Source organism: Hemitrygon akajei, chromosome 5, assembly GCF_048418815.1.
Source record: "Hemitrygon akajei chromosome 5, sHemAka1.3, whole genome shotgun sequence".
NCBI classification, from domain to species: Eukaryota; Metazoa; Chordata; class Chondrichthyes; order Myliobatiformes; family Dasyatidae; genus Hemitrygon; species Hemitrygon akajei.
This window is the reverse complement of record NC_133128.1, coordinates 61777347-61793961: the sequence shown is the minus strand read 5'-3', so window position 1 is coordinate 61793961 and position 16615 is coordinate 61777347. Positions and strand designations below refer to the sequence as shown.

Genomic DNA, 16615 nt, shown 5'->3' with positions numbered 1-16615 from the left:
CTACGTAAAATCTTTTACAGTCTCAGAATTTCAGAAAGTGTTATTGCAATTAAGTGCTTTCAGAGTAGTAACTGTTTTGAAATTAAATCTTGGTACCCTCCAATGTAGTGTAAAACTGGTAAATAATGTGTTTTAATGCCTTTTATTGACATTGCAAATTATCCTTTCTTTTTTTTTAGGTATGTTTGTTCCCACACAAAGAACAGAAGGTATTTCTACCTCTGACCTAATCACCAGAATTGTACGAGATTATGATGTTTATGCCCGACGTAACCTCCAGAGAGGTTACACAGCCAAAGAGCTTAACGTTAGTTTCATAAATGTGAGTCTCCTATTATCTTGTGACCTTTCATACCATGAGAATGCTATTGTACAAAGTTCTAACTAAATGCTGGCTTTGTCTAGCTCGGACTCGAAGGGATTGCTTACAATGCAAATTGCTCTGCAGCAAAGATTCAGTATTGCTGGGCAACAGACTCCCTGTTAGCAATAATAAAAAGCTGTTCTGCCTGCTCACACATTCTGATGAATGGCTCCATGACTTCATGTTATCACACTAAGGAAAGTAAAATAACTTTACTGTCAATGAACAACGCTGTTTAATTTTGGTAATGTGGTGTGAGTTCCAATCAAAAATTTTCTTCCAGTTTGCTGTCATTTAATTTTGATTTCTCCCTGCTTCCTTTGCTGGTGTTGCTGTTACATCTTCCACTTGAGTCTGTCATTGCTGAGTCACTGCATTACTTGTGCAGCTGTCAATGCAATTTCTAGACTGACCAGGATGTTCAGCCAATTTATCCCCTTCGGTATCTGTAATTGTTTTGTTCCAAGCACCATTCCAATTACGGGCTACAAATCATGGCTTTACCTAGCAAAATTCAGCAACAGCTTATGGTGTTTCGGGTGGGGGTATGGAGAGGGCAGGAAGACAAGCACAATAGCAGTTGGAAGTTGTTTACTCATTTATAATGTAAGCGTCACTAGCTGTGCCAGCGTGCACCTTCCCATTCCTAATTTTCCTCAAGAAAATCTGGCATCAGGTTGATGAGTTATTAAAGTCATGTGATTCTTTTTCAAGAGGAAATTAGCTTATTCCACCCCAGCAGCAATCAAGTATTCCCAAGTAAGAATATTATTGTATCTGTAACAAAACTTAAGACTTTGTTCCCATACATCTGCTCATAGGTTTGGAAAGTGCTTTTGAAAACATAACTGCATACCTTTAGTAGATGGTGCATACTTCAACCACTGTCTACCATAAGTGGAGAGGCAAATGTTTAGGTTTTTGAATGAAGTGCCAATCAAGTAAGCTGTTTTGTCCATGTAGTAGACTTTCTGGAATATTGTTAGGACTGCATTGTTAGGATTACTATATGAGGAATGTCTGGCAGCTCTTGGGCTGTATTCCCTGGAGTTCAGGAGAATATTAAACAGCCTGAACAGATTAGATGTGGCAAAGTTATTTCCCATGGTAGGGGAGTCTAGGACAAGAGGGCACGACTTCAGGATTGAAGGACATCCATTTGGAACAGAAATGCGGAGAAATTACTTTAGTCAGATGGTGGTAAATCTATGAAATTTGTTGCCACGAGAGGCTGTGGAGGCCAAGTCATTGGGTGTATTTAAGGCAGAAATAGTTAGGTTCTTGATTAGCCAAGGCATCAAAGGGCGTGGGGAGAAGGCAGGGGAGTAGTGACGACTGGAAGAATTGGATCAGCGCATGATTGAATTGCGGAGAAGATACAATGGGCTGAATGGCCTATTTCTGCTCCTAGATATATATATTATGGTCTTATGCATTCTTCCAGGCAGGTGGAGAGCATTCCATCATGCTCTTGATCTTTGTTTTGTAGACCATGGAAAGACTTTGACAGTCAGGAGGTGAGGCCCTTGATGCAGGAACTCAGCCTTGGGCCTGCTCTTTCAGCTGTTCAAGATTACTGACCACCATCTTTCAAGTTCATCTAGGGATGGGTAGTAAATGATGGCCTCACCTAGGGTGCCCACATTATATATTTTGTTTAAATCCACAGTGAGTAATGTATTTATTTGTTTTGTGCAGATATGGGTAATCTTTTTGTATAGTAGGCAAATTAAGCTTTATGGGGAAAAGGCAGGTAGGTGGAGATGAGTCTATGGCCAGATCAGCCATGATCTTATTGAATGGCGGAGCAGGCTCGAGGGCCTACTCCTGCTCCTATTTCTTATGTTCTAATTCCTAGCATATTGATGGTGATGGTGTAGGGGGCTTAACACTTGAGTAACAACAGGAAGCATTATCTTATGAACAACTGAAAAGTTAAACCTGTGTTCTTCCATTTGGAGGAATAATGGGTGATCACATGAAATACACAAGATCCTGAGAGCGCAGAGTGTTTTGCTGTCCGAACACAATTGGCAGTTTTCCATTGTGTAGTTGTACAGAACAGCTGTAGCACATATCTAGTGCTCCTGGTTGTTCATTATACCATTACAAATTAACTAAATTGCCTAAGCAGCGGCCCGTCATTGTGGGGACTTCAGGAGGAAGTGGATAGGAACAATCCACTTGACACTAAGTGGAATATGGTTGAAACCATTTCCGCCAACGTTTGGCCCTCATGTGTTGGAATCCATTGGTGTAGGTCATTCCTTGAACAGTGAAAGTGTCAGAAGGTTAAAAATCAGCATTTCTCAATTCGGCTGGAAGTTATCTGTGTCAGATGATCAGATTAAAGGACTGTAACTCCTGAAACAAAGCAAATAATTAACTCCTTTCTCTTACTATTATGTTCAAACTCATAACTTACACTGTAAAGGTCATAAAATTTGTTTGATGACTGTCATAATCTTATCATGTTTCCTCAAAGAAACTTTGAGGCCTATCCAACTATTATTGTATTTTCTTTCAGAACTGGCACTATTTGCAAGGGGAGGGATGTTCATTTAGCAACATTAACTGATTATCTTGGAATATTCCTGGCCTCTTAAGAACTCTGGTTGGTTGGCCCAATTTGCAGTGAAGTGTATTGCCAAATTGATATACTGTTAAAAAGTCTGTCAGTGGATTCAAAAAGCTAAACCCTTCTGCCTAAAACCTTAAAAGAGAAACATTCCAAAATTAATGCCTCAATTCAAGTGAAATTATCCAACCATGTACCCATTCACATGCTAGGTAAATGTCTTTTTGAACCCTTTGCACCTATGTACATATATCTCATTGTGCCTTCTGACCAAGTCATCTGCAAACTTAATGAACTGGGTATAGGAACAAATATAAATTTAATATTCAATGTAAAGCTAGTTCCCTAATATGCACCTTTTTTCGCTTGTTACGTCCACCTTTTAGACTTTTTTTATACTTGGAATATTTTCAGTTTTTAGTCAACTGTTAGTCAACTTTTGCCGGATTTTTAGTTTGGTGCTGATGTGTAAGAGTAGTATGTTACCACATTGGGCTTGGTCCTTCAATCGTAGTTCAGGAAATGTGATCATGCTGAGACCATCAACACTCACCATCTTACTGACAGCAACTGCTGGAACATGTACGTGCAGTGAAATCCAAGGTTGCTACTGTAATTCTCTGTTCCACCACAGGAGGCATCATTGCAGGCTTCTCTGCAAAAATCGTAGAATCATGGAGTTAAAGAGAACTTCAAGCATTTCCCAACTATTGTGAATGTAGAAAAGGCTTTGAAATGCTCTGCCTTGTTGATTGAGTGTTAGTTAGTGCCTGCTAACTTCTCTCACCCAAGAAAAGTAATAGTCAGGGACATTTCAAAATTACATGGATATAAGTCAACAATTTTTTTGTTAGAAATGGTAATTTATCTACTATAATATAATTAACTATGTCTAAAAATGCTTACTATTTGTGATACCCTGGTTTGCTGTTTGAGCACAATGTGATTTACTGCTCAGGCTATGCAATAGTGTTATTATACAGTACGTCAGGTTCCACTGAACTGATACCTTGAGCCAACATGACGAGGAAAGGTTAAATTATGCACAAAGACCCATAGGCCTTTGAAGACAGCTTTCAATTGGATTGGCAGTGTGTGGTATTGCCTCACTGCTGACAACATAAAACGTGCCTAGTTCTGAATCATTTCTTGTTTAAAACCTAAGCATTTATTAGAGGGAATTGGCAGGATACCGTCAGCAGGGAATTATCACTGGCTGGGCCCAGAAAGATCTGCCCACTGTTCTGCTATGGTACTGCTTAAGGACCAGGAGAGGTTTGGTGAGGTGTTGATGCAAGAATGGTGGAAGATTTTCTTTACTTAAAAAAAAACAAAGTTTACACCATTTCATCTCCATTTCAGTCACTGACCTGAACATTTTGCTTTCTCCCCCCCTTATCAGGAAAAGAAGTATCGTTTCCAAAACCAGGTTGACAAAATGAAAGAAAAAGTGAAAAATGTAGAAGAAAAATCAAAAGAATTTGTTTACAAAGTAGAGGAAAAAAGCCATGACCTTATACAAAAATGGGAAGAGAAATCACGAGAATTTATTGGAAACTTTTTAGAGCTGTTTGGACCAGATGGAGCTTGGGTATGTTTTTAAAGAATATCTTCCAAAAATATACACAAATTCAATATTACAAATATGTTATTAAATGCAATTACCTCTGCCTAGCTAATATCTTTACAATTTCTGACTCAAAAACTGCCAAACAAGCTCTCCTATGGTATATACCATATGGCCTATACGGGTATCTGTTCCCTTCTTTTCCTTCACTACAAAGACGACTGCATTGGTGCTGCCTCCTGCACGCATGCTGAGCTCGTTCACTTCATTAACTTTGCCTCCAACTTTCACCCTGCCCTCAAATTTACCTGGTCCATTTCCAACACCTCCCTCCCCGTTCTTGATCTTTCTGTCTCTACCTCTGGAGACGGCTTATCTACTGATATCTACTATAAGCCTACTGTTATGTACCTCGTAACTGGGTCACTTACCAGCAAAGATAGAGAGGTCCGTTGAAGTCTGATGGTACTATGTTTTTAACAGTATTTATTGATAAAAAGACACAAAATAATATCAATGCAAACTTACAGATAATATACTTCGTCAATACTAACTCTAAAAGCGCGGGTATAATAATAATCAATAAGAAATAGCTCTATCGTTGTCTAGGGGATAATGTATTGTCCGATGGAAATATAAAAGTCACTGTCATTCAAGCTGCAACTCTTTGGGTTTAAGAGAGAGACGGTTTTAAACTTGCCCAGGTCTTTTATGATGCCAATCCGTTGAGTCGGGGGAGTTGATTTCCCCGTTGCTAGCTAAAAGCCGTTTTCCGTGGTACCAGCCACCAGTCCCAAGCAACGGAACTGAACGCATGTGGCCTCCTTCAAATGGCTTCCCGCTATTATGGGATCGCTAGCGTTTCTTCTGGTGCGTCTGAGGGGCTGTTCCTACAGCCCCTCTTTTATCCTGACTTGCAGGGTTGTAGATGTCAATCAGGTTGGGGTGATGCAATCTCTTTCTCACCCCGCCCACTTTTGCCTGAGGGCGTTCACGTAGCATAGCATCTCAATCCACAAATGTGTCTCCAAGAGACAATGGCCATGTCCCGTGGCTTTGAATCGCCGGGGAACGAGGCATTCTGCACGTCTCTCTCTCATTTCTTGGGTCCCCTGACCCAACCCAATAGTGATCTTGCCATTCTCACAAAGGAGGGGGCTGCAGGCATAACACTACAGACTCTCACAGCTACCTGGACTATTCCTCTTCCCACTCTGTCTCTTGCAAAAATGCTATCCCCTTTTCGCAGTTCCTCCATCTCCACCGCATCTGCTCTCAGGATGAGGCTTTTCATTCCAGGACAAAGATGTCTTCCTCTTTTAAACAAAGGGGCTTCTCTTCCTCCACATTCAATTCTGCTCTCAAACACATCTCTCCCATTTTACGCACATCTGCTGTCACCCCATCCGCCCGCCACCCAACTTGGGATAGGGTTCCCCTTGTCCTCACCTACCACCCCACCAGCCTCCAGGCCCAACGTATAATTCTCCGTAACTTCCACCACCTCCAACGGGATCCCACTACCAAGCACATCTTTCCCTTCCCCCCCCTTCTGCTTCCCACAGGGATCGCTCCCTACGCGACTCCCTTGTCCATTCGTTCCCCCCCCGTCCCTTCCCACCGATCTCCCTCCTGGCACCTATCCTTGTAAGCAGAACAAGTGCTACATCTGCCCTTACACTTCCTCCATCACCACTGTTCAGGGCCCCAGACAGTCCTTCCAGGTGAGGTGACACTTCACCTGTGAGTCAGCTGGTGTGGTATTCTGTGTCCAGTGCTCCCGGTATGGCCTTTTATATATTGGTGAGACCCAACGCAGACTGGGAGACCATTTCGCTGAACACCTACGCTCTGTCCACCAGAGAAAGCAGGATCTCCCAGTGACCACACATTTTAATTCCACGTCGCATTCCCATTCTGATATGTCTATCTACTGTCAAGATGAAGCTACATTCAGACTGGAGGAACGACACCTTATATACCGTCTGGGTAGCCTCCAACCTGATGGCATGAACACTGATTTCTCTAACTTCCGTTTATGCCCCTCGTCCCCTTCTTACCCCATCCCTGATTTATTTATTTCCCCCCGTCCTTTTCTTTCTCTCTCTCTCTGCCCATCACTCTGCCTGCTCTCCATCTCCCTCTGGTGCTCCCCTCCCTCTTTCTTTCTCCCTAGGCCTTCCATCCCATGATCCTCTTCCTTCTCCAGCTCTGTATCCCTTTTACCAGTCATCTTCCCAGCTCTTGGCTTCACCCCACCCCCTCTGGTCTTCTCCTATCATTTCGGATTTCCCCCTCCCCCTCCCACTTTCAAATCTCTTACTATCTTTTCTTTCAGTTAGTCCTGACGAAGGGTCTCAGCCCGAAACATCGACTGTACTTCCTATAGATGCTGCCTGGCCTGCTGCGTTCCACCAGCATTTTGTGTGTGTGTTGCTTGTCTCCTATGGTAGATTTATTTTATGACCAAATATCATTATTAACATTTTTATTTAGTAATGCACTCTAAGTACTAGACTGCTAAAATAGTAGGACTGAGTTATCTGCAAGTTAATTGGTTTCACTGGGATTTGGGGGAATCGATTTTACCCTCTGTATTCGTGGAATTTCGTTCCTTTATTCTGTTGGAGGATTTTAGAGCACAGGTTCAATGTTAAAATGTGGTTCTCGATAATAGAGAGCAAAGACTTTATTTAACATTTGCAAAAAAAGGCATAGACACATGTTGTTTGAAGTAAAAGAAATCTAGTTATAGCACTTTCAGGTCACAGGATTGCTATCAACTGGAGGTTTCATGTTCTGTGCCAGAAATAAGCAATGAGTATTGCTTGTCTTGCAGAAGCAGACTTTAACTCCATCAATTCCTACTCAAGAGCAATTAAAAGTAGAGTAATTTTAGACAAAAGGGGAGCAAAAATATTAAGTAAATATCATTCATAAAAATACAAAATTGCATTCCTTTTCTAAAAGGTGGATGAAGACTTTTAAACAAATATTTATGTTATTAATTTGTCTCATTTTTGAAGCATTGCTCGTTAGTTTCAACAAAGAGTACAAAGTCATTATCTTGTGCACAGATTTCATGTGCGTTTGGGAATTGGAATGATACATGGTGTCATAGGCTTCCTCCAAGTACTCATTAAGTTTGCACTGAGTGACAAAGTCACAGAAACTAGAAATGTTCCAGGTTTAGTTCTTGAATTAACTGATCACTAATAGGGAGAGAGGGAAATTGTTCATTTTTGATTATTCTGCAATCGTACCCCCTAAATAAGGGTATAATCATGGTGGGTGAGGATATTGTTGATCTTTACTACATTAATCTGCTACTTAAACTGAGATCTGAATGACAATAGCCTGGTTCTCGTGGAGTTTGGTTAATACTTTACAGACTGAGTGAGGTGTGAAAAGAAACTAATACAAGGTGGGAGAAAAATGGTGCATCTTGAATAAACTTTTTTAAAAAATCACCTTGATGATCACTTTGCAAGGTGTGTTGCATCGGTCAAATGTGATTTTCCATCAGCAAACAGTGAAATATTGACTCGAAAAATTACCAAACAAAAAAGGAAAGCTAATTCATCCGGAACACTGTGTGCAATCTCATTTAGAACATTGGACAGTACAGCACAGAAACAGATTCTTCAGTCTGCAATATCGTGCCAAGCTAATTAAATTAATAATGAAAGAGCCAACTAAACTAATACCTTCTACCTATACGATGTCCTCCTGTTGTCTTCACATTCTGGTGTCTATCTAAGAGTCTCTTAAAGGGTTCTATTATGTTTGCCTCCACCACCACCCCAGGCAGTGCATTCCAGGAACACACCCGTTATGTGCTATGTCCAGACACACAGCACTCTGTAAAAAACTTAACCCGCATGTCTCCTTTAAACTTATCCCATCACCTTAATGCATGCTCTCTCAACCATGGGGAAAAGATATTGGCTCTCTATTCTGTCTATGCCTTTCATAATCTTATAAACTTATAACAGATCTCCCCTCTGCCTCTCCAGAAAACAAACAAGTTTGTCCAACTTCTCCTTATAGCACATGCCCTCTAATCCAGGTAACATCTTTGTAAACTTCTTCTGTACCCTCTCCAAACCCCTGATATCCTTCCTGTAATGGGGCAACCAAAACTTAAAGCAATATTTCAGTCTTTTATGTTCCAAGCTCAAGATTCAGGTTTATTTATCACATGTACATTGAAACAGTGAAGTGCATCATTTGTGTTAACCAACACACCCACCTGAGGGTGTGCTGGGGCAGCCTGCGGGTGCTCTTGAATTAATTTCCTCAACTAATAAAGGCAAATATGTCTTATGCCTTCTTACCCATTTTATCAACCTGTGTAGCCCCTTTCATGGCGCTATGAACTTGGACCCCAAGATCCCTCTGCTCATCAATGCTGCTAAGGGTCTTACTCTTAACAGTGTACTCTCTCAAGGTGCAACACTTCACGTTTGGCCAGTTTAAACTCCATTTGCTATTTTTCCACCTATATCTACAACTCATCTACATTCTCCTGTATTCTTTGCAGTCTTCTATATTTTCCAAAACACCACTAGCCTTTGTATCATATGTAAACTCACTAACCCACCCAACCACATTTTTTGTACAGGTTATTTATTGATGTTACAAACAGCAGAAGTCCAGGTATGGAACCCTGCGGAACATCACCAGTCACAAATCACCCAGAATAACATCGACCACTATACTCCATCTTCTATGGGCAAGCCAATTCTGAGTACAAATAGTTAATCCACTGTGAATCCTATGCAGCTCAGTCTTCTAGATGAGTCTTCCATGAGCAACATCATCAAGCACCCACTTTTCTAAAATCCATAGACAACATCCACAGCTCAACCTTCATCATTCACCTTCATCAACCTCTTCAAAAAAAAAACTCAATCATGTCCGTAAATTTCTTCAAGGATTGAAAATCTTGTTGGCCTCAACTTTGTACTTGGTCGAGTAAATCAAACTGACTGTTGGCATTAATACCAAGAGCGTGGTGCTTATTTTTGTACATGTCTTTAATATCAAGCTATTAGCTAAAAGACTTAATTCTGCTTGTGGCTGCACAAATCAACATGCCTTTGGTAGATGAACATTTGGCTTAAACTTTTTATTGCAGTGTATGTTTACTTATTAGAGTGGACTTTATAGTAATTCTTATTAATTGTTTTTTTTCATCTGAAGTAGTTTATTACATTTCTTTAACCTTCATGTCTTACAGAAACAGGTTTTCCAGGAGCGAGGTGGTCGGATGCTTCAAGCATTGTCTCCAAGACAAAGTCCCTCAAGCAGCCCAACAAGAGAACGGTCACAGTCTCCCACGTTCCAGTGGCCGTTTAGTAAAACTTCACCCCCATCTTCACCGAAAGCTGCTTCTGCCTCTGTCAGTAGCAACAGTGATGGAGAGGAGGATGAAAACTGAATGATAAGGAAAAGCAGTACATGAGCAGATGAACAGGATCAGCACTGATACTATCTCAGGCAAACCTTGACCTTTCTCTTTTGCTCTCCATTATTCTCAGGCATTTAATAGAATTTGATCATTACTATGATTACAACAAGTTGATCGTGCATACATCACAAACAGTAGTGACAAGATCGTACCATCCTCCCCACTGCAGGAATTAGCTCTATATTTAATATTGATGCAGCAGTATAAATGGCTCCCAATTTGCTAGAGAATATCATACGAGACACCCATCAATGCAAAATCAAAGCAATCTTAGAGGGCAACAGTTATGGGAATTAGTAGATAAAAGACTTCAGACTGGTACTATGAAAATTTGCTAAAAAGGGATGACCCCACATATTAGACAAAGCATTGAAGGCAGATTTTAAAACTTCTTATTTAATAACCTAACTCAGAATTACAACTTCCCTAGCATAGCTTCTTATATAAATAATTAGTAACACTCCTTCAAATTTAATATAAAATGACTTTAAAAATAGGTAAAGTCAAAATAACACACCTTGTAATATTTGCAATCTTCTGAATTATTGAGCAGGTTGGTAGATTCTTATGGATGTCTCAGATATAGAATTTACTTCAACTATATATGTTTCACATTTTCGTTTTATAAGGCAAAGTGAAGTAAAGCAGGCAAAACCTACTTTTAAAGCTGACTGTGGAAACAGTGCTGTGAATTAACATATGGCTTCAAATGTACATGCAGTTATTGGCCTTTAAAGCTCTTTGCAATCCGTGCTGAAGATGTCCCATGAGTTAAAAATTATCATTACTGTGCTGTTAAAATTCAGGAAAACAAGCTATTCTGGTTTCTATTCCTTTCCTTTCCAGTCCTAATGAAGGGTCTCAGCTCAAAATGTCGAATGTTTATTCCCTTCCGCAGATGCTGCCTGACTTGCTGAATTCCTCCAGCAATTTGTGTGTGTTGCTCAAGATTTACAGCGTCTGCAGAATCTCTGTATTCACTCTATGAGCTTCCTATGACATTCTAAACAAGCTCCAGAAATACTTAAACAATTAGCGCTGCTAAAGATAATTAGATATTGCCCAAAGGTAGGGCTGGTATCTATTGATGATCTGGTAATATTGATGTTCCAACAAATCTCTCCCTCCACCCTTTTCAAACCAAAAATAGAACAACTGAAAACAGTTTCATATCTGTATGTAGAAGTTTGCTCGTAGATTTTTTATATTGCACTTTTTTTCATCTTCCCTTTCCTATTTTAGTTAAATCTCTCTTTCCTTTCTATTTTTTCCTTCTATTTTGAATTTACTTCTGATTCATCCTGTTCTTTTGCTGTTGCTTTCTGCGTTAAAATTTCATTGGTTAGGATCACACAGCCCAGTCTTTCAGCCCCATATTCAGTCCATGCTGACCACTGTATTCCCACCTACACCAATTCCATTTGGTCCATGGCCTTCTATGACTTGGCAATGCCAGTGCTCATCCATTTGCATCTTCAGTGTTGGGAGGGTGCCTACCTGCAGTACCCACTCAGACACTGCAATCCAGATTTCAACCAGCCCCCAGGTGAACATAAATCTTCCTTTTAAATCTTTTACCCTAAATTTGTGTCCTCCAGCTAAAGATTCATCTGCTGTAAGGAACAGTGTTCAACTTTCTACGTAATCTATGCCTCTTATAGTTTTGGTTCCCAGTCAGCTGCTTCTGCTTCAAGAAAAACAAATCCAACCTATCCAGTCTTTCCTTGGAACTGAAAAGTTCCAGCTCAGGCATCATCCTTGTAACTCATCTGCAACCTCTCTGGTTCATTTACAACCTTCCCATTTTGTGGCAGGAATGTTTTATAAGGTTGTGCTATGACCTCATTGCTCTTTTATTCTTTGCCTTACCTACTTGTGCTGTCAAATTTAGGGATCCATGAACTTGTCACACAAAGGTCCCTCCCTCCTGAATAATCCCTTGAGCCCTTCTTTTCAGGGTATATGTCCTATATTTTATTGGCCTTCCAACATCCATCATCTCTTTGACATCAGGGTTAAATTCCACCTACTGAAAATAACCGTCAGCACCACATGCCACAGATTTTCAATCACAAAAGCAACCATCCTCCTTGTCCTACTACCAAGCCTACTGTGGATGTATTTTGTTAACTTGCCTTGGATTCTGTGGGATCCAACTTCTTAGACCAGTTTTTCATGAGGGAATTACTTGGCTTATTTCTGATGTGCTTCTTGAATAAAGGTTCTGTCATGCTTCTTGAGTAAAGGCTGGGCACTTGGTGTGTCCAGCAATCTGCAACTTTACCTATGGCCACTGAAGATTTTAAAGTCTTTGCCAAAGCCCTAGAAGGCTCCTTCCTTGCCTCCCATAGCAAATGAGACAGATCTTAAATAGATTATGCTCAATAAAGCATCTTTTTAATGCTGTAAAACATCCCTGTCCTCCTCCCTGAAATCTGTAACTACGTCTTTCTCTTTGGTAAATACTGATAAACTTAAGACCTCATCCACATCTTCTGGCTCCGTCTTTTGGTTGCACTTTTGATCCTTAACAAACATTTCTCTTGCCCCTATAATACTTATAAAACGTTTTGGAATTCCCTTTATACTTGTCTGCTAGTGATATTTTGTAGTCCTTTACTTTCCTGTTTTTTGTGTAGCTCCTACACTTTTGGTATTCCTGAAGGGCTTTACTTATTTTCAAATCTCCATACCTGTCAATATGCTTCTATAATTTCATTACCAAACCTTCAATATCCCATAACATTTAGGGTATCCTAGACTTCCTTACTTTTCACCCTTACAAGGGCACTTTACTCTGAATTTTCATTTGAAGAATGTCCCTGTAGTTAAGTTAGTCCTGTTTTGGTTCAGGTGCAGCCTGTTTTGCTTGTGCAGATGTCATCTGTGTACTCATTGTTTGCAGTGTCACCTTTTCACTAAGTAAACTCTACAATGTTCTCAGCACTATGTGCACTCCATAATGAGTCAATCCTCGGCTCCAGATGGGCATTGCAATCATTTAGGGGCAGAAGCTGGGCAACTTCTGGCGCACAGGTTACCAGGGACCCTTGAAGTTTCCGAAATTTCCCACATATTGAACGGGAGCACTCCATTGCACAAAGTCCTGACCAGAATTGAACTGAGCCCTTAGTTACTCATTTTAAAGCACTGATAATACTAGGGACCCCATTCCTCTCAAAACCCTACCAACTGTAATTTTAAAAATCTCCGCCTTTACTTTTACTTCAATAAATGAAAGAAGCATGGAAAAGTGGAAATGTGTACTTGTTGCTGCTCACCAATCAGCTGCCATGTCTTTTGGTCTCCATCAGACGGTTAAGTTCTATTTATGCACCAATCTTCGTCCCACTGCTCTCTTCTTGTCTTCACTTGCCACGGCCACATACTTTATGGTTAAGTAAGATAGAATATTAGCTCTCTCATTTATCAAGATCATTGAGGTTCCATTTTCTGCTCTATGGGATACAATGAGGTTGCCCAATACGAGCAAATTTTGAGCCATCAATCGGAGATCAGAAGTTGTGACTTAAGAATGACAGCTTCAAACAGTAAAGTGGGTTTTATAATGTATCGAGGCAAATTTTGGATGTTACGAAAATAAAGGCAGGAATGTCCACTATCCCAAAAGCACATTAAAGGAAAACTCAGCCTCAGTTTATAAAACTGAATAACATGAGAGCTATCCTTCACTCGACAAGCAGGACCTAACTCTAGTTAGGGAATAATGGTCATATCCCCTCCATTTTTGACCTTTTTCTACGATGTTTAATATAGAAAAATTGGGTATAGTCTTCAGTCAATTATAGTTAGAGGGCAACAAACAAGTGATGAGATGTAATTCACCACAAATTTAAACTTAGACATTTGCTCAGTACCTCAATTAATGTGGTTACTTTATTGTTGAATGAAATATACTACAAGTGTTTGAGAAACCAAATTTGAAGCATATGCAATCTTTATTATCACTGTGAATGTTGAAATTCAGAGAAAATTGATAGGAAGGATAAGACTCAACATATATATGTTAATATATATATATATTCAGTTTCAAAATAGCTTAATATTTTTGTGGTGGTTCAGTATGTTGGTGTTCTTACCCAACTTTCCCCACCTTCTACAGCTTCGTTTAGCAAGCATGGTTGGGAATGGTGAGCTTTTATTAAACTTATAGGCCATTGGATTTTATTTCAACTAATGATGGGATGCACTATTTTTACACCAAGGTACAATATATATTTTTTAAAATGATGGCTAGTCTCTTTCCATGGACATTCTCCCAAGTAGACTGCTGTACTGATCTCGGATTACTGATGCTGAACACCTCCCCAATCTTCTGCATGGAGGAGAAAGCTGAATATAAGAGCAACAGGCATTAAAATGAGGAATACTAATAGAAGCACAGGTTTGTCAGTGCCATTGTCCTCTGATTTCCATAATTATAATGCAGACATCCCATGACCAGATCATATATATTCCCGCATCAGATATAACAGATGGAAATTTTTGATCCAACTTAGCATTGATTGGCCAGCAATGAAGGGGGTTTATAGGTTGAAAAGCTCTGGAGATCTTCAGCGGATTTCCCACAGAAAGACAGTGACTGTCATCTGTGGATCTGTATCATCAAAGTCTTTAATGGCTTTAAAGTCAGATTGTAAATTTTCTACATTAATATTTTCTTTAATACTCAAGCAGAATGAATTCTGATCAGAATCCGGTTCAATATTCCTGGCATATTCATTGTTTTGCGGCAGCAGTGCAATTCATAATATTGTAATTTATAGATTTTCAATTTTATATATATTTAAATAAGTAATGCAAATAGAGAGAAAATAATGAAATAGTGAGGTTGTGTACATGAGATCATTATCCATTCAGAAACCTGGTTGCTAAAGGAAAGAAGCTGTCCCTAAAATGTAGCTCTTCCTTGACGGTAGGAATGAGAAGAGGAATCGTCCTGGGTGATGGGAAGGGGTGTCTTTTATGATAGATGATGGCTGTCTGAGCCACCATCTCTTGATGATGTTCTCGCTACTAGGGTAGTTAGTTCCTATGATGGAGCTGGCTGAGTCTACAACTTGCTGCAGCTTTTTCTGATCCTGTGCAATGGCCCCTCCTTACCAGATGGTGATGAAACCAGTTAGAATGCTCTCCACTGTACAGCTGTAGAAACTTGGTAAATTTTTGATAACATACCAATTCTCCTGAAACTCCTAATGAAATGTAGTTCCTGCTGTGCCTTCTTTGTAATTGCATCAATATGTTGGCCCAGGGTAGATCTTCAGAGATGTTGACATCCAGAAACTTGAAACTGCTCACCCTTTCCACTGCTGATCCATCAGTGAGGACTGGTGAGTGTTCCCTCAGCTTCCCCCTCCTGAAATCCACAATCAATTCCTTGGTATTACTGACATTGAGTGCAAAGTTGTTTTTGCTGCAACACCATTCAACCATCTGATCTATCTCACTCCTGTACGTATCCTTGTCACCATCTGATATTCTGCCAGTAATAGTTATGTTATCAGCAAATTTATAGATGTCCTTTGAGCTGTGCCTAGCCACACAGTTATGGGTGTAGAGAGTGGAGCAGTGTGCTAACCACACATTTTTTGAGGTGTGCCAGTGTTGATTGTCAGCGAGATGTTATTTCTGATCCACACTGACTGTGGTCTCCTGACGAAGAAGTCAAGGATCCAGTTGCAGAGGGAGGTCACAAAGCCCAGGTTTTGGAGCTTGTGGAGTAGTACTGAGAGTTTGCATTATATAAAACTTTAATGACGGTTTGATGGTTAATAATTGATCAAAAATATCAAAGTCAAAATTACAAAGCCTTCAATAGCACTTCACTCACCCCTAGCATCTATTACAAAAGTCTCTGCAAACAATAAAATAGTTTAAAATGTTTAAATCAAAATATCCCATGCACCTTTCTTTTTATATTATTAGATAACTCTAATTTCATTAGAGGATTAGGGAATATTATAATCTTCTCTCTCACATTGATCTTACTCCAAAATTATAGAAATGTACAAAATGAAACACTTATGTATTGAACTTAAGGTGTAAAAAGAATGAACTTTTTTCTACAGGAAGTGTGGATGGCTGCCGTCAACAATAGTATAAAATGCTGTCAATTAAGAGTGTGATAGCTATAATATATTAAAAATAGACACACGCAAATACAGGTTTGAGACTGATTCTGATTCTAGTAGCTACCCAGATGAAGACCTAAACCTACTAAGTAGCATCCCTCACAAAATGCTGGTGGAACGCAGCAGGCCAGGCAGCATCTATAGGGAGAAGCGCTGTCGACGTTTCGGACCGAGACGTCAACAGCGCTTCTCCCTATAGATGCTGCATGGCCTGTTGCGTTCCACCAGCATTTTGTGCATGTTGCTTGAATTTTCATTATCTGCAGATTTCCTCGTGTTTGCCTTAAAATAGCATCCCTGGCTTCTTTCATCGACGATGAATAATTGATTTAGTTTGCGTGGAAATTGCTCAAATATGGAAGGATTCCAGTTGCCCAAAATGGCAGAGCAGTAATATTTTTTCCCAGAATTGAAACAAAAACAATCTTGTATCAATTCATAATCCCATTCTCCTGTGTGATTTGTATGGATGTGAGTG

General features: G+C 39.9%; 1 protein-coding gene across 5 annotated transcripts in view; it reads left to right on the top strand.

Moving 5' to 3' along the window:
* pcyt1ba (phosphate cytidylyltransferase 1B, choline a) overlaps positions 1–16267 on the top strand; it is a 96728-nt gene extending 80461 nt beyond the window's left edge. For 4 of the 5 annotated variants that reach the window (XM_073045625.1, XM_073045624.1, XM_073045623.1 and 1 more), the window contains exons 6-8: positions 180–322; positions 4345–4533; positions 9752–16267. In XM_073045625.1, coding sequence (XP_072901726.1) covers positions 180–322; positions 4345–4533; positions 9752–9952 — 533 coding nt within the window. In that variant the 3' untranslated portion in view covers positions 9953–16267. The remainder of the gene's footprint in view (positions 1–179; positions 323–4344; positions 4534–9751) is intronic. The other variant, XM_073045626.1, reaches the window with a different exon arrangement.
* Positions 16268–16615: the final 348 nt, after the last annotated feature.